Here is a 23,864-nt window from a genome sequence, read left to right as displayed (position 1 = left end):
TTCTCACATATGGGTGACCTCCAAGCTTAGCAGAATGGGATGGCAATTTAGGAGAATAAATTTTTTAATACTGTTTGGCCAAACTGTCCATCCCGTCTGGAGAAAACATCCAGACAAAAGCGAGAAGTGAAAGTATGAACCGAGGACCAAGTAGCAGCCTTGCAAATTTCCTCAATAGGTGTAGATCTGAGGAAAGTTACTGACGCTGCCATTGCTCTGACTTTATGGGCTGTGACTCTACTGTGTAGGGGTAATCCAGCTTGGGCATAGCAGAATGAGATACAAGCAGCCATCCAGTTGGAGATGGTACGCTTAGAAATAGGATATCCCAGCTTATTTGGATCGAAGGAGACAAAAAGTTGAGGAGCAGTTCTGTGTGGTTTGATGCGTTCCAAAGCATGTCCAGAGTATGAAGAGTTACTTCTCTATGATGAGAATGAGGCTTTGGAAAGAACACTGGAAGAACAATGGATTGGTTAAGATGAAATTCCGATACCACTTTAGGGAGGAATTTAGGATGAGTACGAAGAACTACCTTGTCATGATGGAATACCATGAAATGTGGATCAGCAACTAAAGCTTGCAGTTCACTGACTCGTTGAGCAGAAGTGAGGGCAATGAGAAACATCACTTTCCAAGTGAGATACTTTAGATGAGCCTTGTCAGTTGGTTCAAATGGAGGCTTCATCAGTTGAGCAAGGACAACATTGAGGTCCCAAACCACAGGAGGAGGTTTGACATTTAAAAGTCCTTTCATGAATCTGGAAATCACTGGAGGAGCAGAGAGGGGTTTCCCTTCGATAGACTGATGGAAAGCTGCAATTGCACTGAGATGGACTCGGATCGATGTAGACTTGAGGCCAGAAGTCGATAAATGTAAAAGATAATACAAAACAGAAGATAAGGAGGAATGTTTGAGCTCCTTATCATGAGAAAAACACCACGTAGAAAATCTAGTTCATTTTTGGTGATAGCATTGTCTAGTAGTAGGTTTCCTAGAAGCCTCTAAAATGTCTCTGACAGTTTGAGAAAACTGCAGAGGAGTCATGTTGAGAGGTACCAAGCTGTCAGGTGTAGAGACTGCAGGTTGGGATGAAGCAGAGATGGAAAAACTGGTAGAAGGTATGGCTCCCTGCTGTTGAGTTGAAGTAGAAGGGAGCAGCAAGGTTGTCTCGGCCACGAAGGAGCAATCAGAATCATGGTAGCATGATCGTTCTTTAGCTTGACCAGAGTCTTGAGAATGAGAGGGAATGGAGGGAATGTATAGAGGAAGAGATTCGTCCATTCCAGAAGAAAAGCATCTGCCTCGAGGCGATGAGGAGATTATATCCTGGAGCAGAACTGAGGCAGTTTGTAATTGTGGGGAGCTGCAAAGAGGTCTATCTGAGGCGTTCCCCACTGTGAAAAAATGTGATGAAGAGGTGAAGAAAGGAGTGTCCATTTGTGAGGTTGCAGAAGACGACTCAAGTTGTCCGCCAAGCAATTGTTCGCCCCTTGGATGTAGACAGCTTTGAGGAAGGTGTTGTGGTGGATTGCCCAGTCCCAAACCTTCAGAGCTTCTTGACAAAGGCGACTTGGTTGTCCATCCGAATGAAGACTACCTGGTCGTGAATAACATATTGAAAGGCGCTGAGAGCCTTGAAAATCGCTCTGAGTTCCAACAGATTGATGTGACATTGACGATCCATACTGGTCCAGTGGCCTTGTGTACGGAGACCTTCGAGATGAGCGCCCCAAGCGTAGGTCGAAGAATCTGTGGTGAGGATCTTCTGATGAGGGGGCGTTTGAAAAAGCAAGCCTCTGGAGAGATTGGAAGAGAGCATCCACCAACGGAGAGACTGCTTCAAAGAAGGAGTGACTGTTATGTGTTGAGAAAGTGGGTCGCAAACCTGCGTCCATTGAGAAGCCAGGGACCACTGAGGAATTCTGAGGTGGTCTGGCAAAAGGAGTCACGTGTACTGTGGAGGCCATGTGACCTAGTAGTACCATCATGTGTCTTACTGAGATGGAAGAGCAGGAAGACACTGCTTCCAGATGTTGTTGTGAAAGGAATGCTCCGAGTTGGATAGTATCCAAAACAGCTCCGATGAATTGTAGATTCTGTGAGGGCTGAAGTTGGGATTTGGGAAAGTTGATTTCGAATCCCAAACTTTGTAGGAACCAGGTAGTCCGTTGGGTCGCTACAATAACCCACTGAAATGTGGAATCTTTGATGAGCCAGTCGTCGAGGTAGGGAAATACCTGAAGACCATGGTTCCGTAGAGCTGCTGCTACCACTACCAGGCACTTGGTGAACACCCTGGGAGATGAAGCTAGGACGAAGGGCAGCTCTCTGTATTGAAAATGCAGATTCCCCACCTGAAATCTGAGGTATTGACGGGAAGCCGGATGAATGGGAATATGAGTGTAGGCCTCCTTGAGATCCAGAGAGCATAACCAGTCGTTCTGCTCGAGAAGGGGATAAAGGAATGCCAGGGATAACATGCAAAATTTTTCTTTGACCAAAAATTGGTTGAGAGCCCTGAGATCCAGAATGGGCCGCAGATCGCCCATCTTCTTTGGAACAAGGAAGTAACGGGAGTAAAACCCCCTGTTCTGCTGTTCCAAAGGAACTGGTTCGATGGCATAGAGACGAAGTAGAGCTTATTTGTAAATGGGTTTTTATCAGAGCCTTTAATTCAGTAGCATAATTAAATGAAATAACTATTTCTGAAGTTTATAGGGACAGGCGGGGACGGAGGGGATTCCTTGCAGGGACAAGTGGGGATGGAGGGGATTCCTCGCAGGGACGGGTGGGGATGGAGGGATTCCTCATGGGGACGGGTGGGATTCCTCACGGGGACGGGTGGGAATTTGACGGGGACGGGTGGGATTTCTGTCCCCGCACAACTCTCTACTTTAGCGGACATCATAGAATTTTGATAGATGCGATGTCTGAATTTGTCCATAATTTTCCCTTCCCTTCCAGGAGGAACGGTGGCATAAACCTTGGAAGAATGAGACCGCTTTAAGGAGGACTCCACAAGCAGGGATTGATTAGATAACTGTGAGCTGTCAAACCCTTTGCGATCTACAGTTTTATACCTAGAGTCCAATTTGCCTGGAAAAACTGGTATGGTATAAGGCAGGGGTGTCCAATGTCGGTCCTCGAGGGCCGCAATCCAGTCGGGTTTTCAGGATTTCCCCAATGAATATGCATGAGATCTATTTGCATGCACTGCTTTCAATGCATATTCCTTTGGGAAATCCTGAAAACCCGACTAGATTGCAGCCCTCGAGGACCGACATTGGACACCCCTGGTATAAGGGGTCTCCAGGCATCTGGCAAAAGTCTGAGACAAAAGCTTGTGAAGAGGAAGCTTAAGCAACTCTGCTGGAGGTTGAGGTAGATGCATGACTTCGAGGTACTCCTTAGAGTATTTGGAACCAGCATCTAATTGAAGATCCAAGTCAACAGCCATCTGACGAAGAAAAGATGAAAAAGATAGCTGATCCGCCAATGCTTTGCCTCAAGAAGGACTCGAGGTTGTCGAGGCAGCCTGGGTCGAAGATGAAGCTTCGGCAGGAAAAAAGGCATCAAAAGAATATGGAGACTTGGAGGAAGCAATCGAAACCGCTGCATCCTCGAGGTGTGGGAAGTGGAGACCTTGATCGAGGAATCGGTGGTCTAGTCGAAGTAGGAGTAGATAGAAGTTTAGTTGAAGAGGGACGTTCTTTAGAAGAAGAACTAGCCTGGAAGTATGCTGCAATGAAGGCCTTGATCGTTGGTGAGAACGGTGCTTGGAAGCAGATCTTGAAGATCGAGGAGACTTCGCCTTGGAGACAGAAGCAGCCGATATCACGAAAGAATGGATAGGACTGGAGGCTGTAGATCGAAGCTCGAGGCTTGATGGAGGAACCTCGATGCACTCCCAAAGACTTTTCTCCTTGTATAGAGTGTGAGGATTCCTGCTGAGGCACTTGCAAAGATTCTGCTCCTTGCTTCACGTGCTTAGATGCCAGACCAGACACTCGAAGAGACTCTGCTCCCTGCAAAGAGTGTGCAAGCTCAGACTGAGAAAAAGGAAGCGACTCGACCTCGCGGGAATCTGCAGAATGCCCAGGCTGGATGAGAGGAAGAAGCTTCGGTCCCATATTAGTAAGGAACTGAATGAATTGCTTCTCCAACATGGTCTGGAAAGAAGCCTGCAAGGATGGATTCGCGTCTGAAACCGGACCACCTGCTTTGGCTGGAGGTTCCACCGAGGCAGTGTAAATGTGCTTCGATTTGGAAGTCTTAGGCACTTTAAGCACCACTGCTGGAACTTTCTGCTGAGCTATCTGACCTGAGGAAACAGGGGAAGATACAGCAGAAGTCGTCGAAGAGAGAGCCGCTGCAAACAACGAAGGTCTGATGAGGCTCAAGGTGGAAGCAGTAGAAGCAGTAGGAATCTCGGTCGAAGGTGAGGTCGAGGCCACCTTCGAAGTCGAGGGATCAGAGGAAGAATCCATCCCGAAGAGCTTCTCCACCAAAAGATGACGACGTTTAAGGGCTCGAGGTTGAAGAGTAGCACAGCGCTCGCACGACTTCGGTTGATGATCCGGCCCAAGGCACTTGAGGCACCGACGGTGTGGGTCCGTAAGGGAAATCGCATGCTGGCACTGGCTATACTTCTTGAAGCCCGTTACTGGTCGGGACATAGAAGCTAAAATGGCCACCACAAAATCGAAGCCCTTGGGCTGCGGCTGAGTGACCTGCCCCGGCAGTCGGACAGAAGATTGAAAAAAAATTTTTTTTTTAAACTTTAAATAAAAGAAATAAAGTAAGAACAGCGATTCGTGATGAAAAAAAATACAAACCGCGGTTCAGAGAAGGCATGAAGTAACGAAGTTAAACGCAGAGAGTCAAAGACGGACTTCTCGGCTCCGCAGAAAACTGAGAACTGAGGAGACGTGCCCTACGCTGGGCAGGAAGGCACTCACGCATGCGCGGTGCAGTCAACTTGAAACTTCTAGTTTCTTCAAGCAAGTCTGCTTGCGAGCTTCCGCATCTGGGCTCCGCTGATGACATCACCCATATGTGAGAATAGGCTACCTGCTTGTCCTGGGTTAAAAAGGGCTAAAGTTATCCAAGACTTACTTAGATAAATTTAGCCACATGGTGTTGGAATATTAGTGCTGTCTGGCTAAATTAAAATTGCATTTCTGGAATGGTCTAAGTGCCACTTTCTTATAACTGGGTCAGTTCACATGCTTTCATTTTGCCATTTTTTTCATCCCAGAGTCTCTGCTGGATGTTTCAAGCATTTATCACACTGTATTAAAAAGGTATTTTCACATATTCTTTTGTGCTCCCTCCTTTTTAGCTCCAAATGACAACTCCCTATGTCCTTGAGCTTCTATCTAGCAGAAAATGCTTCCTGCTGGTATTTTATTGAAGAATATTAGATATCTGAATGTTTATTATCTCTATTTTTGTTCTTCTAGAGTACATCTTTTAGACCTTGAGGCTTTCTACATATGCCTTACACCACTTTGGTGGTAGTTTTTTTAATTGTCTGTCTTACAAATGCTCTTTTGTAGAGGTGGTCTGCAGAGCTGAACATAGGTACCAAGGAGAAGCCCCAGAGTCTTTTACACAGTTAATACTAATTCTCTCTTTTTAGAAGTAATAATGATTCTATAGGCTTAGAAACCTTCTCCTCTGGCATCTCTCAGCTAACAATATCAGCAAAACCAAACCCAATCTCCATTGATGATCCTGCCACAAACTGGCACACAGGAGTCAAATCTCTCTACAAAAGCCTAGCCACAATCAATATGATTAAACAACACCCTCACAATCCACCCTCTCCCTGGTTCACCAATCAGCTAAGAACCCAAACAAGAGAGCTGAGAAGAGCCAAAAGAAAATGGTGCAAAACAAAACACCCAATTGATAAGACGAAATGGAAAGAACTATATTAACAATACAAACAGGTCATCCTTGAAGCAAAACAGGCTTACTATTCCCAGCAATTACTGAAGTCTCCAAATATCGGCTGACTAACAGATTTTTCACTTCATCCAAGGAAACGATCAACTCCTAAACACCAACCTGGTCAGAAAACATTCTCCACCTTCTTCGCTGACAAAATTGATAAAATACATTCCAACCTCGACTCCTCTATCCAATGCATACCTCAACCCTACAACGACCCCCTCCTCACCAAACCACCACTAGCAATAGCAGAAACCAGCTTTGGTACAATCTCCCATGAAGAACTCAGCGAAATTGTAGGCACAATCTGCCTTCAAACTCCATCTTGGACCCTTGCCTATCACATCTCTTGATGTCAGTCAAAGACTCCTTTATAAACGCTATCTTTCGTCTCATCAACACCTTGCTACAAAACAGGAGAAGTGCTTGAAAGTTGGAAATCAGCAATCATAAGGCCGATCCTAAATAAAAACCATCCCTCGACTCATACACACTAACCAACTTCAGGCCTGTCTCCAACCTGCCTTACATATCTAAGATACAGGAAAAGGCAACATTAACCCAGCCACAAACATTTATTGACAAACAAGAGGCCCTTTCTATATTTCAGTCAGGCTTCAGAAACCACTATAGTACTGAAACTGTTACTCGACATCATAGACGGCTGCTGGCAACTGCTAAAGGAAATGGCATCATACATAGTAACATAGTAGATGACAGCAGATAAAGACCCGAATGGTCCATCCAGTCTGCCCAACCTGATTCAATTTATATATTTTTTTTTCTTAGCTATTTCTGGGCAAGAATCCAAAGCTCTACCCGGTACTGTGCTTGGGCTCCAACTGCTGGAGTCTCCATCAAAGCTCACTCCAGCCGATCCACATCCTCCCAGCCAATGAAGCCCTTCCCAGCCCATCCTCAATCAAAAGGCCATATACAGACACATACCGTGCAAGTCTGCCCAGTACTGGCCTTAGTTCTTCAATATTTACTATTATTTTCAGATTCTAGATCCTCTGTGTTCATCCCACGCTTCTTTGAACTCCGTCACCATTTTCCTCTCCACCACCTCTCTCGGAAGCGCATTCCAGGCATCCACCACCCTCTCTATAATGAATTTCCTAACATTGCTCTTAAATCTACCACCCTTCAACCTCAAATTATGTCCTCTGGTTTTACCATTTTTCTTTCTCTGGAAAATATTTTGTTCTACGTTAATACTTTTCAAGTATTTGAACGTCTGAATCATATCTCCCCTGTCCCTCCTTTATTCTAGGGTATACATATTCAGGGCTTCCAGTCTCTCCTCATACGTCTTCTGGCGCAAGCCTCTTATCATTTTTGTCGCCCTCGTCTGGACCGCTTCAAGTCTTCTTATGTCCTTTGCCAGTTACGGTCTCCAAAACTTAACACAATACTCCAAGTGAGGCCTCACCAACGACCTGTACAGGGGCAAAAACACCTTCTTCATTATACTGGCCACGCCTCTCTTTATACAGCCCAGCATCTTTCTGGAAGCAGCCACCGCCTTGTCACACTGTTTTTTCGCCTTTAGATCCTCAGACACTATCACCCCAAGGTCCCTCTCCCTGTCCGACCTGGATGTGGTGGCGATATCTGAGACCTGGCTCACGGACTCCCACGGGTGGGACATGGTCATACCAGGTTACAACTTGCTTCGCCGGGACAGGGAGGGCAAAATGGGAGGAGGTGTAGCATTATATACTAAAGATGACATTAAGGTCACCAGAATCACAGATGTCCACTACACTGGGGAATCCCTTTGGGTAAATTTGGCCAGAGGGAAGGCGTAATATACAGACCCCCAAGACAACAGGATGACCTAGATATGGAATTAATCGGAGATATAGAGAATATCACCTTGCGTGGGGACACAGTATTGTTAGGTGACTTCAACATGCCTGATGTGGATTGGGACACGCTTTCCTCTGCTTCCGGCAGCAGCAGGAGGCTATTAAACTCTATGAAGGGAGCAAGACTCAGGCAACTGGTGTTGGAACCAACAAGGGATCAGGCAATACTGGACCTGATACTTACCAATGGAGAAAGTGTCACAGAGGTCTCGGTGGGCGACACATTGGCCTCCAGTGACCACAACTTGGTATGGTTCAATCTCAGGAAAGGTTTCACTAAATCTACCACACTGACCAAGGTCCTCAAATTCAAGGACACAAACTTCAAAGAAATGGGAGACTTCGTTCACCAGGTGCTACAAAGCCAAGCAGAAACCGATAATGTGGAAGAAATGTGGTCGACTTTGAAAGCCACCATACAAGAAGCAACAAACCGCTATGTTAAATGAGTAAGTAAATGGTGAAGGAACAATAAGCCACAGTGCGGAGATTTCGGACCTCATCAAGGAGAAGAAAAAAGCATTCATCTCTTACAAACAATCAGGGAAACAGGACTCTAGGGAAGTCTATCTGGCCAAGTCAAAAGCCGTCAAAACAGCAGTTAGGGAAGCCAAATTCCGCATGGAGGAGTCTCTAGCGAAGAACATCCAGAAAGGAGATAAATCCTTCTTCAGGTATATCAGTGACAGAAATAAGGTGGAAAACCAGACGGAGACTATGTAGAAGCGGACTCGGAAAAAGCCCAACTGTTAAATGAATACTTCTGCTCAGTCTTCACCCGCGAGGCGCCAGGACTCGGCCCTCAGCTACAGACAAGGGTTGACACAGATGACCCGTTAGTAATTTCGAGTTTAAACCCAGCAGTGTCTACTGCGAGCTGTCAAAGCTTAAGGTTAACAAGGCAATGGGGCCTGACAACCTACACCCCAGGGTGCTCAGGGAGTTGTGTGATGTCTTGGCGGAACTGCTATGCGCGCTTTTCAATCTCTCCCTTAGTACGGGTAACGTCCCATTGGAGTGGAAGACGGTTAACGTCATTCCACTCCACAAGAAAGGCTCCAAGATGGAGATAGCAAACTACAGACTGGTGAGTCTCACATCAATAGTGTGCAAACTAATGGAAACTCTAATCAAACGCCAATTGGATACGATCCTGAACAAGAAGAATCTACGGGATCCCCGTCAACATGGATTTACTAAGGGGAGATCCTGCCAATCCAACCTGATCAGCTTCTTTGACTGGGTGACGAGGAAGCTGGATGTTGGGGAGTCCATGGACATCGTATATCTGGACTTCAGTAAAGCATTCGATAGCATACCACACCGCAGGTTGCTGAGCAAGATGAGTTCTATAGGATTGGGCGACACATTGATGAAATGGGTTGGGAACTGGCTTGGAGGTAGGCTTCAGAGGGTAGTGGTGAACGGCACCTCCTCCAAAATGACGGAAGTAATCAGTGGAGTGCCGCAGGGCTCAGTCCTGGGCCCGATCCTATTCAACATCTTTATAAGAGACTTGGCAAAAGGGCTGTGAGGTAAAATAACATTATTCGCCGATGATGCCAAACTAAGCAATGTAGTGGGTAAAAGCACAACAGACATAAGTTCAATGTCCAACAACATGATGCACGACCTACTGCTACTGGAGCGCTGGTCTAGGTCCTGGCAACTCAGCTTCAATGCCAAAAAATGCAAAGTCATGCACCTGGGCAGCCAAAATCCATGCAAGACTTACACCCTTAATGGCGAGATCCTAACAAGAACTGAAACAGAACGAGACTTAGGGGTGATCGTCAGTGAGAACATGAAGACTGCCAATCAAGTGGAGCAAGCTTCATCCAAGGCAAGGCAAATCATAGGTTGCATACGCAGGAGTTTCGTCAGCCGTAAGCCTGAAGTCATTATGCCATTGTATAGATCCATGGTGAGGCCCCACCTGGAATACTGTGTGCAATTATGGAGGCCGCATTACCGTAAGGCTGTGCTGAGACTGGAGTCGGTCCAGAGAATGGCCACCCGGATGGTCTCGGGACTCAAGGATCTCCCGTACGAGGAACAGCTGGATAAGTTGCAGCTGTACTTACTCGAGAAACGCAGAGAGAGGGGTGACATGATCGAGACATTCAAGTATCTCATGGGCCGCATCGAGGTGGAAGAAGATATCTTCTTTTTCAAGGGTCCCGCGGCAACAAGGGGGCATCCGTGGAAAATCAGGGGCGGGAAACTGCACGGGGACACCAGGAAATTCTTTTTCACTGAAAGGGTGGTTGATCGCTGGAATAGTCTTCCACTTCAGGTTATTGAGGCCAGCAGCGTGCCTGATTTTAAGGCCAAATGGGATAGACACGTGGGATCTATTCACAGAGAAAGGTAGGGGAGGGTCATTGGGGTGGGCAGACTTGATGGGCCGTGGCCCTTATCTGCCGTCTATTTCTATGTTTCTATCAGCCTCTCACCTCCCAGTATATACAGTTCCTTCCGATTATTAATCCCCAAATGCATTACTCTGCATTTCTTTGCATTGAATTTTAGTTGCCAGATATTAGACCATTCCTCTAACTTTTGCAGATCCTTTTTCATATTTTTCACTCCCTCTTCGGTGTCTACTCTGTTACAAATCTTGGTATCATCTGCAAAAAGGCAAACTTTTCCTTCTAACCCTTCAGCAATGTCACTTACAAACATATTGAACAGGATCAGCCCCAGCACCGAACACTGAGGGACTCTGCTACTAACCTTTCCTTCCTCCAAGCGACTTCCATTAACCAACACCCTCTGGTATCTGTCCGACAGCCAGTTTCTAATCCAGTTCACCACTTTGGGTCCTAACTTCAGCCCTTCAAGTTTGTTCAAGAGTCTCCTATGAGGAACCGTATCAAAGGCTTTGCTGAAATCTAGATAAATTACATTTAGCATATGTCCTCGATCCAGTCACCCAATCAAAAAATTCAATCAGGTTCGTTTGGCATGATTTACCTTTAGTAAAGTCATGTTGCCTTGGATCCTGTAACCCATTAGATTCTAGGAAGTACACTATCCTTTCAGCAACACTTCCATTATCTTTCCAACAACCGAAGTGAGGCTTACCGGCCTGTAGTTTCCCACTTCATCCCTGTGACCACTTTTGTGAATAGGGACCACATCCGCTCTCCTCCAGTCCCCAGGAACCACTCCCGTCTCTAGAAATTTGTTGAATAAGTCTTTAATAGGACCCACCAGAACCTCTCTGAGCTCCCTCAGTATCTTGAGATGGATCCCGTCCGGTCCCATCACTTTGTCCACCTTCAGTTTTTCAAGTTGTTCATAAACACTTTCCTCCATGAACAACGCAGAATCAACTCCATTTTCTCACGCTACTTTGCTAGACAGTCTCAGTCCTTCTCCAGGATTCTCTTCCGTGAAGACAGAACTTCTTGTCTTGCTTGACCTGAGTGCAGCTTTCAATTCCATTGATCACTCTATCCTCCTCACCTGCCTAACAGAAATCAGCACTACGCTGGTTCCTATCCTTTCTGAGCCAAAGATCCCAAAGAGTACTAGTTGGCACTAACCTATCTAAACCAAAATGAATCAAATATGGAGTACCATAGGGGGTCCTACTATCCCCTCTTCTATTCAATCGCTACATCAAACCAGTACTAGACATAGCTCAAAAATACCAAATCAAAATTCACTTCTTCGCTGATGACATTCAACTACAGCTACCACTAGGAGCAAATCGCAACACCCAGACCACAACCCTGCACAACTGCATAACCAAAATTAAACAGTGGATGTCCTTGAACAAGCTTCAACTGAATGCCTGCAAGGCTGACCTACTATGGATTAGGAAAGAAAAATGCTCCTACACCCACCCTTCTCTAACCTGGGAATCAACTACCTTGAAGGCAAAAGACGAAACATGGAGCCTAGGAATTACGCTCGACTCAAACCTATCACTCTCCAAACACATCTCACAAGTAGTCTCCTCATCTTTCTACTACCTCTGTCAACTCTAGAAGAAACTACTTCACAAAATGAGACTTCACCCAACTACTCAATGCCTTAGTCCTTACAAGCCTGGACTACTGCAACACTTTATTGAATGGTCTAACAGCAAAAAAACATCCAATGATTACAGCAAGTTCAAAACACAGCAATAAGACTACTGAAAAATCTATAAGCCCAAGACCCAGTCTCTCCAGCACTGATATTGGTCCACTGGCTGCCCATAACCAAACGATGCATTTTCAAAGGCCTAGTGCTGGCATATAAATCCCTCTACAACATGACACTCAAATACTTCTCAAAATTCCTCTCTATACTCCAAAGAGAATGCTATACTCCCAGGATGAAATATGCCTACACACACCATCAGGACACTCCCTCCAACTCCAGACAGCCCAGAAACGATCTTACTCTCATTTCCTACGAAACCTCTGGAATAGCCTACCTCCTTCACATCATAGCCCTCAAAGGACTTAACTCTGCTGCTGTAATTAGGTAAAGGAAAGAGTGGGAGGCCAGGAGGAAGCCGGAGAACACTGCAGCACTTCCCGAGTGACCCTCCCTCCTCGCCCGCTAAAGCACGAGCGGCAGCAGCTGGCAAGAGGCAGCGCTGCCGCTCCTGCTTTAGGGGGCGAGGGTCAGTCACTGAATCGGGGGGCCGATTTAAAAAAAAAACAAAAAACCCCGAATCAGTTCACCCGAAGTGAATCAGTGAATCAATTTGAATCGGAAATCAGGCAGCACTACTAGACACCAATCAGTTATGAGCTTATTTATTTATAAAATGTCTTACCTGCCTATTCCTAGGCGGTTTACAAAATACAATCATAATATTAAAACAGACAGGAATCACATACAATAATTTCTTCCAAAGAACAAATACTTCTCTTAAGCATATACATATGGCGGTGCCAATATCCCCATGAATTTCCAATAGTCAGTCATTTAAATGCTTCCACAAATAACGTGGTTTTCAATACTTTCTTAAATTTTTGTAGATCTTAAAGTGCTCCTGTTAATTTCTTCCATAATGTCACTCCAGCTAAGGAGATTGCAGATGTCCTTAAGTTTACAACGGCCGATAGAGTGTCATTATCTGTGTCAGATACCAAGGGATGCTTTGATGAATAACTTGAAATATCAGCAGTAATATTTTAACAGAGAAAAGACAATTTCATTCATCTTTGCAATCAAGTCTCCTATCTGCAAACACTACCAGCCAGAAAGATGATGAGACTTATAGGTCACATGGCATCCACAGTCCACGTTACCCCATTCACTCGCCTACATCTCAGGGTGCCTCTTTGTTCTCCCTTCTAATTCAGCTGATCGTCAAGGATCTGATTCCACTATAGATCTTTCCATCTCTACTTACAGAGTCACAAATCCATGTTACATCCCAATCTGTAGTCTCTACACTTGACAGCTTGGTGCCTTTCAGTGTAACTTCAACAGATTTTCATCTCTCTGATCCTGTTCAAGCAATTATTGCTGCATCTAGAAAACCATCTACCCAGCAATGCTATCAACAGAAGTGGCCATGTTTTACCTCCTGGTATTCTCTTCATCACCAAGAACCTTCATACTCTTCACTTCCTTCAGTTCTTAATTACCTTCTCCATCTTTCTACTTCTGACCTCAAAACAATTTCGGTCAGAGTCCACCTCAATGCTATTAGTGCTTTCCATGCTTCTGTCAATGATAAACCTCTAGCCACTCATCCTTTAGTTTCCAGGTTTATGAAAGGATTTTTCAACTCCAAACCTCTAGTTGACTGGGATATTAATGTAGTCCTTTCCAAGTTGATGAAACCACCCTTTGAGCCACTAGTGTCTACTCATCTCAAGTTCCTCACTTGGAAAGTAGTTTTCTTGATTGCTGTCACTTCTGCTCTTTGAGTCAGCAAGTTCCAAGTATTGGTTTCCACCATATACAATATTTCATCATGAAATACTTTGCAATCATCCTAAATTCCTTCCAAAAGTTGTCACAAATTTCATCTTAATTAATCCATTGTGCTTCCAGTCTTCTTTCCAAAGCCTCATTCTCATCTGGGAAAAGCAGCTCTTGGCATACTACCTTTAAAGGACTATGCCACACAGGACTTCACACCTAAACTGTTCATCTTTTTTGATTCCAACAAATTGGGTTGACCAGTCACCAAAAGAACTATTTCCACATGGCTAGCGGCCTGTATCTCCTTCTGCTATGCTTGGGCTGGGTTACAAATCAAGGGATGTGTTATGGCACACAAAGTTTGAACGATGGCAACTTCAGTGGCTTTCTTACGATGCACTCCCATTGATGAAATTTGCAAAGCAGTCACTTGGACCTCAATTCACACTTTCACATCTCACTACTGTCTAGAATCTTATTCCAGACAAGATGGTCATTTCAGCCAAGCAGTATTACAGAACCTTTTTTCTTCTTTTTTTATTTTATTGCTTTTTATAATACATACAAAGATAAACCTTGAAGGAAATACAGAATTCAAATAAAGAAGATTAAGTAAAATCATTTACATTACATTACAGCTCACTTAAAGAGGAGAAAGAAACAACACTTTCTACGAGAAGGTAGATTCAAATAGGAAACAAATGACAAGAAAAATGGAGTAGACTGTTAATCTAATTCAATGACCAATAAGATATTATTAAGCATTAACATCAGCATCTGGGGTTCTGGAGATAGCTTTCCCTTCTAAGGAAAATTGTAGTAGTTCCAGTTCATAATAATAACAACAACAACTTTATTTTTCTATACCGCCATAGTCGGGCGACTTCTAGGCGGTTCACATTGAAAGAAGGCTGGACAGTCAGCGAATAATGAGGAGCCTAAAATAGAAAAGTTACATAAACAAGTTACATACTAATTTAAGTTCCGTGGGTAAAGGATACATGAAAATTGGAGCTTCCTGAGAGATTGAATAGCGTTTATGGGGGGTTTGTTTTAGTTTGGGGGTGGTCTGTTTTAGTCAATGAATTTGTCGAATAGGGCGGTTTTTATTGCTTTTCAGAATGCATTGTAAGTCAGTTTGGGTTCATTTATGCAGTTTCGCAACCAGTCTTGTTTTCTATTCACTTGGAACATGAAGGTTCTATCCAGGAAGGATTTGTATCTGCAGCCTGAGATCTTTGGGTAGGCAAAGATGTTTCTGTTTCTGGTTGTTCATGTGGGGTTGTGCAGAATGAAGTGAGTTTGCAGGTAGGAAGGTGCTAGTCCCCAGACTTGTTTGAAACAGATACATGCAAATTTGAATAGTATTCGCGCTTCCATATCTATTATTCTGATAAGATATACAACATTTACAGGGGAAATACAATTGAAAGGTTGCTCCTAAATTTAATACAGATTGATGGTAAGACAAAAATTTAGTTCATTTAGACTGCGTTCATTTAGACATATCAAGAAATATAACTATTTTGGAGTAAAAAAATTCAACTTTTTCTGACCTATAAAACAAACGAAGAACAGCTTCCTTATCCTGTATAAAGACAAATGTCACTAATAACGTAGCCCTAGATTCAATTTCCATTTGAGATGATTCTAGAAACCCTGTAAGGTCTAGTACACCAGTTTCCTCGGCCACATTTCCTTCGGGTTTAACCAAATTAACATAATACAATTTTTGTACAGGAGGAATATTAGTCTCTGAGTATTTCAAAACTGTCATCAAAAATTTCTGAAACATCTTTTGGGGAAAAAAATCTGGAAACTGGAAAATTTAAAAGACGCAGATTACAGTTTCTATTTGCATTTTACAGATTTTCCACCTTTCTTATTAACATATTTTTATCCCTCAATTGCTGATTAATCTGAACTTTTACATCAGAGAGTGATCTTTCAAGAGAGTCCATTCTAGAAGTTTGTTGCTGAAGATTTTCCTCCAATTTGTTTATCTGTTTAGAAGAATCGGTAGCAGTAGAGACGAAAAAGGAGCATACCTGGTATAAACTCTCAATTGCTCCCCATAATGCATCCATAGTCACCACTGAAGGCTTTACCAAAGGTTTAAGAGCAGGTACAATATTTTCCCCTGCAATCTGACCAGACGAGATCTACTCCACTCCTCCAAACACTGCTTGTAAGCCAGGGCCTTCATGCCTGAGCGCCTTAGGCAAGCGCCCAGCTCATCTGGATTCCTTTCTGGGGTCAAAGGCAACACAGGGACTTTCATCAGACAAAAATCTCCTGATGCCTCCTGCTGAAATGTCGGTGTCCCCTGAAACTTCCCAGGCTGTGGAGGCACCTCTGGTCCAAAAGGGCTCAACGAAGCTTCGTTGTCTAAGTCAGGGGTCTTCCCTCCTCTGACAGCAGAAACACCCAGATTAGCAGGTATGGTAAAGGATGTTATTACCATCTGTCACGGCGTGGAAGCAGCAGAGGGAATAGGAAGAATAACCCTCTGTCTCCCTCATCGTTTCGGCAGTAGAGCTGAAGTGGAGAAAAAAAAAAAAGGGGGGAACCCCCCCTCGGGTAAAACCCGTAAGTAAGGAAAATTATTTTTCCCCGAAGCGAGTCAGGAACGTCTTCCAGCATGACCTACTCCATCGCCATCTTGATTCGTTCTCGAACCTCCATCCCATTTCATTAAGCTAGGGAGTCCCATGTGAGAATATTCTGCTTGCATGTCCTGGGATAAAGCACACCTCCCCTGATTGGCTTCTTAGCTTGCTTATGGAACTGAGGTACCTCGTCAGGCAAGAAAGCATTCGTGCATGTGTGGTGCAGGCAGTCAGAAAGCTTATGAACTCAAAGTGCCAATGCGCTTTTCACTGTCTGTGTCAGGCTCCGTGGATGATGTCACCCACGTGAGAATATAAAAAGTAAATAATAATAATTTTATTCTTATATACCGCCAAAGCCAAAGAAGTTCGAGGCGGTTTACAGCAAGAAGCGCTGGACAATCAGCGAAGAGGTTACAGTCAAAGTCAGCGAAGAGGTTACAATCAAAGTCAGCAATACAATCTTACATAATGAAGAAATATGAGAGTTATACAATCTTACATAAAGAAGGAATATGAAAGCTGTGTAGTTCATTAGGGATACTGGTTGAGTAAGCAGAGCTGAGAAGATTCTTAGTTAACAAATTGATTGAACAAGCTCATTTTTACCTGTTTTCTAAAATTGAAGTAGGATGATGAGAGCGCGAAAACGTTACTAAGCCAATCGTTCCATTTGCCTGCCTAGAAGGCAAGAGTTCTGTCCAAGAATCTTTTGTAGTGGCAGGCTTTATTGTCGGATAGGAGAACAGATGTATTCTTCGTGTGGGTCTAAGATAACTGGCCAGATTGAAGTGGGAAACGAGGTAAGTGGGGGCTAGGTCAAATATTGATTTGTAACACAGACAGGAGAACTTAAACAGAATTTGCGCCTCTAGGGGCAGCCAATGGAGTTTCTGATAGTAGGGGCTTATGTGTTCCCATTTCTTCAGCCTAAAGATCAGCCGAACTGCCGAGTTTTGAATGACTCTGAGTCTTAGGATGCTGTCTCCAGAAAACACCTGTTATGGTAAGCAACTGTGCTATTTTGACACTACTCCTGAGTCTACGCAACCTCCATTCATGTTCTCTAGTCCTACCGCCTCTACTTCTCTGAAAGAGGTTTCTTGTATATTAATACCTTTCAAGTACTTAAAGGTCTGTATCATATTATCTCTGTTCTTTTTTTCCAGCACATACATATTCTAGTCCTCCAATCTTTTCTCATACATCTCATGGTACATTTTTGTCACCTTCCGCCTGAAGTTTTTTACATCCTTGTAGAGATACAGCTTCCAAAATGGAACACTCTAAGTGGGGCCTCACCAATGACTTGTACAGGGGCATCAACACCTCCTCTCTTCTGTTGGTTACACCTCTCTCTATGCAGCCTAGCATTCTTCGGGCAACAGAAACCGCCTTGTCACGTTGTTTCACTGCCTTGAAATCTTCAGATGCTATTACTCCAAGGTTTATCTCTTGATCCGTGCATATCAGTCTCTCACCCCCTAGCACATACTGTTCTCTTGGATTTCTGCACCTCAAATGTATCACTTTGCACTCTTTTGCATTAAATTTTAGCTGCCAAACATTAAACCATTCTTCTAATTTTTGTACATCCCTTCTCATATTTTCCATAGCCACCGGGGAGTCCACTCTGTTGCAAAGCTTGGTGTCATCTGCAAAAAGGTAAACTTTTCCTACCAACTCTTCAGAAATGTTGCTTACAAATATGTTGAATAGGTCACCCCAAGTACAGTTTCCTGAGGCACTCCACTACTTACATTTCTATCCTCTGAGAAAACTCCATTAACTACTACCCTCTGCCATCTGTTTGTCAACCAGTTCACCACTTTATGTCCTAACTTTAGCCCACTGAATTTATTTACGAGCTGCTGGTGAAGTACTGTCCAAAACCTTACTGAAATCAAGGTAGACTACATCCAGTGCATGTCCATTATCCAATTCTTTGGTCACCTAGTCAAAGAAATTGAACAGATTCATTTGGCACGATTTTCCTTTCTGAAGCCATGTGACCTCGGATCTTGTAACCTACTGGATTCCAGGAAACTCACTATCCATTCCTTGAACAGTGCCTCCATTACCTTTCCAACTATCAAAGGCAAACCAGCCCATAGTTCCCTATCTCTTTTCTGTTTCTGCTTTTGTGAAGATGGACCACATCCGCTGTTCTACAATCCTGCAGAACCTCTCCTGTCTCCAAGGATTTATTATACAAATCTTTATGAGGACCCACCAGAACCCCTCTGAGCTCTCTCAAGATTCTGGGATGAATCCTATCTGGCCCCATGGCTTTTTCCACTTTCAGTTTTTTCATAATATTTCTTCTGTAAACTGTGTAGTATCAACTTCAATTTCAGATGCTCATTTAACAGCCAAAAGAGTCTTCTGTTTTTTCAAGTATTGCCCTTCTTTTTGGCACCAAACTTTCTTTTTGGCACCAGGCTTTTAGCCACTTATTGAAGTTTTCTGTATTTTGTAATCTTTTCTCACCTTTTCCATGGGCAGACAGTATTTCAGAAAAGGCCACAGTTCATACCAAGGATTTCAACCCTTTTTCCAGCTTCTGGAAAGCACTCTGTATTATCAGCATGCAATCTATGGCAAGGTCATTTGTTTCCAAAGTTGAAACAACCTATGCATGGACATTGTTTTGCATCTCTGGAAGAGTTTTTTCTGCCGGTATCTGAGCCATTCGGCAACTGAACAAAAACGATGTCTTGGATGGAAAAATGAGACTATATTGAAGGATTGTAAAGAAATATTTGAAGAAAAAAAAAAAATCTCCTAGTCTTTGTAATTTTTGATAGAGTGAAAAATCGAGCCACTTGTACCCGTTCTACTCCATTCAAGATTTTGTAGACTTCAACCATATCTCCCCTCAGCCGTCTTTTTTCCAAGCTGAAAAGCCCTAACCGTTTAAGTCTTTTCTCATACGAGAGGGGTTCCATCCCCTTTACCATCTTGGTCGTTCTTCTTTGAACCTTTTCTAGCACCACTATATCCTTTTCTAGCATCACTATATCCGCCTAGAAGTCGCAAGATTACTGGCGGTATATAAAAATAAAGTTATTATTATTATTATTCTTGAGATAAGGAGACCAGAACTGAATACAATACTCCAGATGAGGTCGCACCATGGAGCGATACAGGGGCATTATAACATTCCTAGTCTTGTTAACCCTTTTTTAATAATTCTTAGCATCCTATTTGCATTTTTGGCCGCCGCCACACATTGGGCGGAAGATGTCATCGTATTGTCTACGATGACACCCAGATCCTTTTCTTGGGCGCTAATCCCCAAGGTGGACCTTGGCATCCGGTAACTGTGATTCAGGTTATTCTTCCCAATATCACTTTGTATTTATCCACATAAAAATTTCAGCTGCCACTTGGACGCCCAGTCTTCCAATTTCCTAAGGTCCGCCTGCAATTTTTCACAATCCGCATGCGTTTTAACAACTTTGAACAGTTAAGTGTCATCTGAAAATTTAATCACCTCCCTTGTCGTTCCAATTTCCAGATCATTTATGAATAAGTTAAATAGCACTGGTCCCAGTACAGACCCCTGAGGTATTCCACTGTTTACTCTCCTCCATTGAGAAAAATTACCATTTAACCCTATTTTTTAATTTTTTTTTATTTATTCAATTTTTCTATACCGTTCTCCCAGGGGAGTTCAGAATGGTTTACATGAATTTATTCAGGTACTCAATCATTTTCCCTGTCTGTCCCGGCAGGCTCACAATCTACCTAATGTACCTGGGGCAATGGGGGAATTAAGTGACTTGCCCAGGGTCACAAGGAGCAGCGTGGGTTTGAACCCACAGCCCCAGGGTGCTGAGGCTGTAGCTTTAACCACTGCGCCACACTCCCCTACCTTCTGTTTTCTATCTGATAATCAATTCCTTAAAAAAAAAAAAAATTCTTTATTCATTTTTAAACTTTCAGTAAGTGCAATATAAGATAAAATCAATTTACACTTTAAACATCACTTAATATTCTATCAAAGTCTACTTTACATCAAATATCCCTCCCCCCCATACCCAGCAATTGTCCTTAAGCATAAGATGACATAAGGTATCCCCCCCCCCCCGCAACTCAAAAATGTATGTGCAAAGGGAAAAAGTCACATTTAATCAGTACAGACCCCTGCAGCACTCCACTGTTTACTCTCCTCCATTGAAAAAAAATGACCATTTAACCCTACCCTCTGTTTTCTATCCAATAACCAATTCCTAATCCACAACTGAACTTTGCCACCTATCCCATGACACTTTAATTTTCTCAGGAGCCTCTCGTGAGGAACTTTACCAAAAGTTTTCTGAAAATCTAGATATGCTATATTAACCGGCTCACCTTTATCCACATGTTTATTCACACCTTCAAAGAAGTCAAGCAAGTTAGTGAGGCAAGATCTCCCTCGGCTGAACCCATGCTGACTCTGTCTCATTAAATCATGTTTGTCTACGTGTTCCATAATTTTATTTTTTATAATCGTTTCTACCATTTTGCCCTGCACCAAAGTGAGGCTTACCCAGTGTTCTCCCTAGGGCCTTTTAGCCGGGCGGTCCGCCCAGCTAATTTAGATGAGCGCCTGGCTATCATCCACTCGTGAATTCTGCTGCTGCCCGCTGCTCAACATTAAAAAACAAAACAAACAAATAAAAACCGCTTGGAGATTTCACGCCTTAGCCCATAGCGAACTTATGCTCCAGGGCTCTAACGTGTGTGTGCCGGCTTCCCTTCTCTTCCTTCCGAAACCGGAAGTTATGTCCGGTGGGGGGGGGGGGGGGGGAAAGAGAAGGGAAGCCGGCATGCACATGTTAGAGCCCCAGTGTATGCGTTCGCTACGGGCTAAGGTGGCACTAGCCTGCAATTTGTATTTGGTGTGTGTTTGCGATGGGCGGCTCCCGTTCCCAATCAGGAAGACGGGCCTGGGGAGGTAAAAAATTGCTTTGGGGAAACGCAGCGCCGGCATTCTTCCTGCCTTCCTGCTGCCGCTGTCATTTTCTATTCTCTATACCTTGGACTAGCAGCAGCACCACTCTCTCCTAATAAAGAAAGTAATACCCCCCCCCCCCCGAAAAAAACTGGCGATTTTCAAACCCTCCCCGTAACACTAGCCTGCAATTTATATTTTGTGGGTGTATGCGCTGGGCGGCTCACATTCCCGATCAGGAAGACAAGCCTGGGGAGGTAGAAAATTGCTTTGGGGAAACTTGTTTCAAGGTAAAAGAATGTGAAAACGTCACTTATCAACTCGAGGCTACTTCCGTAAAGGAAATTAAATGTTTCCAGTGTGGTGCCAAGGTGATTTGGATCGCCTCTCCTTGACACTTTTACTTTGGCATGCGCCTCCCCCCTCCCCCCCATGATATAGTTCTTCTTCACTTCTTGAGAGGCCAAACGTTTTTCACCCGCCCTGGCTTTCTTGCGTTTACCTGCTTGTGAAGTAAATCTTAAAAGTAGTGCCCCTTGCTTTCCCAGGCAGGGGAAAAAGTTCATTTTCAGTCCCTTAGTACAGAGGTTCCCAACACGTGATATGTAGTGCCGGCAAGCTTCCCGCCTTCTTGCTGCCACTGTTATTTTCTATTCTCTATATCCTGGACTAGTAGCAGCACCGCTCTCTTCTTATTGTAATTTGTCTGACAGCTGCAGTAGTGTTATCGAATCGATTCCCTTCTGCAGCCTCGGGGATTTTGCTAGGCCGCTCCACCTCCAATGATGTAACTTCCTTCTTCCTCAGAGGCCCCGAGGCTGCTGGAGGGAATTTACTCACTAAAGCTATGGCAGCAGTCAGGCAAGTTACAATAGAAAGCCTGTTAATCAGGAGGGGGGAGTGGTGCCAATGGACCTGAGAGATAAGAGGGAGGGGTGCTGATAGAAGGAGACGAAAAGAGGAGAGGAAGGAGTGGTGCTGCTAGACCTGGGAGTTGAATGGATAAGGGAAGGGAGAGGAGCCCTGCTAGTCAGAGAGGAGAGGTGCTGCTGGCCCTGGGGGTGGAAAGGAGAGGTGCTGCAGCTAGTCAGTGGGGGAAACGGAAGAAGAGGGGAGTGAGAGGTGCTGTTGGAGCTGAGTGGTGGAGGGAGATGAGAGGGAGAGGTGCTGCTGGATTGGGAACAGAAGAGAGTGCTGCTGGACTTAAAATGGAAGAGGGAAAGCTGCAGCAGGACTGAGGGGAGAGCAGTGGAGGAGGAGAGTGGATAGGGAAGGGGGAAGAGCAGTGGAGGAGGAGAGTGAGAGGGAAGGGGAAGAGAAATGCTGCTGCTGCACCCAACTGGGGAGAGAGAGGGAAGGAAGGAGAAGAAAGAGCAGGAAGGGAGAGGAGAGGAAAGAGAGATGCCAAAACCATGGGAAGGAGGGAAAGGAAAGGCAATACTAGACCATGGAGGGAGAGATGTCAGGGCATGGGGGAAGGAGGGAGATGCCAGACCAGGGGAAAGGAAGGAGGGAGGTTGAGAAAGGAAGGAGAAGAGATGCCAGATAATGAAGGGGGAGAGGAGAGAGATGCTAGGGCAAGGAGGAGGGAAGGGAAACATAATATCATTACTGTTATAGGTTAAGAAGGGATTTAAAATTTTTATTGTAATATTTCTGATGTTAATAGTGTATTTTCATATAGTTTTTTTTTCGATTTTTCAAATGTATACATTGTCAAGTTCAAAATATCAATAAAGAAATTTAAAAAACAAACAAACAAATGTCAGACCAGAGGGAAAGGAAGGAGAGGAGGTGCCAGAGCAGAGAGGGAGAGATAGGAGAGGAGAGAGATGCCAGAGCATGGGGGGGGGAGGGAAGGGAAGGAGATAGAGATGCCAGACCATGGCGTGGAGTGGGCAGGAAGGAAGGAAAGTAGAAGAGAGAGATGCCAGAGCATAGGGGAGGGAGTGGAGACAGAAAAATGGAGAGGGGATGAAGCTTAAATGAATCATGTATAAAGGAGAGAAAGGGCACAGGATATACAGTTTATTGAAGGGACATAAAAAGAGGGAAGATGCCATATGGAAGAGAGAGAGGGCGGACACTAGATGGAAAGAGCAGAGAGAGGGTGGACTGATGTTAGTGCCCATAAATATCATTAATGTTTTCTGCCAAGCAATCAGCCTATGCCTAGAGGACCTCTGTTCAGATTCTATATGCATAGTTGTCTACAATTTGTTGTCTCTGATGGGTGGCTGATATTATGTATCTGTATTCAGACCAGTCACTATTCAGTCATTAACTATTAATAAGAGTAGCAGATGAACAGAGCTTTAAACATCAGGTGAAATAGTACTTGTGCTTTTTAAAACACCATACTAACCATGAAACCTGGAACCACAGGCTGAATGAATTTGGTTTTAAATGTGTACAGCAATTGCTTTGAGCTTGCATTATAGAAAGAGAGCAGACCTGCAACACAGAAAAAGGAAAATATTTTTATTTAACAGAAAAAGTAGGCATGTATACTTTAGATCCATACCTTTCAGAGCAATTTCCTTACAGATGCTGGATTACAATTAGAAACAGAGAAAATGATGTCAGATAAAAGCCTTATG

General features: G+C 44.0%; 1 protein-coding gene across 5 annotated transcripts in view; it reads right to left on the bottom strand.

The window, feature by feature from the left end:
- Positions 1–23,864, bottom strand: part of FSD1L (fibronectin type III and SPRY domain containing 1 like) — a 201,887-nt gene that overhangs the window by 3,221 nt on the left and 174,802 nt on the right. For all 5 annotated transcript variants that reach the window (XM_033918462.1, XM_033918492.1, XM_033918472.1 and 2 more), the window contains one exon: positions 23,630–23,718. In XM_033918462.1, the coding sequence (XP_033774353.1) occupies positions 23,630–23,718 (89 nt within the window). The remainder of the gene's footprint in view (positions 1–23,629; positions 23,719–23,864) is intronic.

The sequence above is a fragment of the Geotrypetes seraphini genome, chromosome 1 (genome assembly GCF_902459505.1).
Source record: "Geotrypetes seraphini chromosome 1, aGeoSer1.1, whole genome shotgun sequence".
Classification (NCBI taxonomy): domain Eukaryota; kingdom Metazoa; phylum Chordata; class Amphibia; order Gymnophiona; family Dermophiidae; genus Geotrypetes; species Geotrypetes seraphini.
Note: the sequence above shows the minus strand (reverse complement) of the source record. Positions and strands in the feature narration are given on the sequence as shown.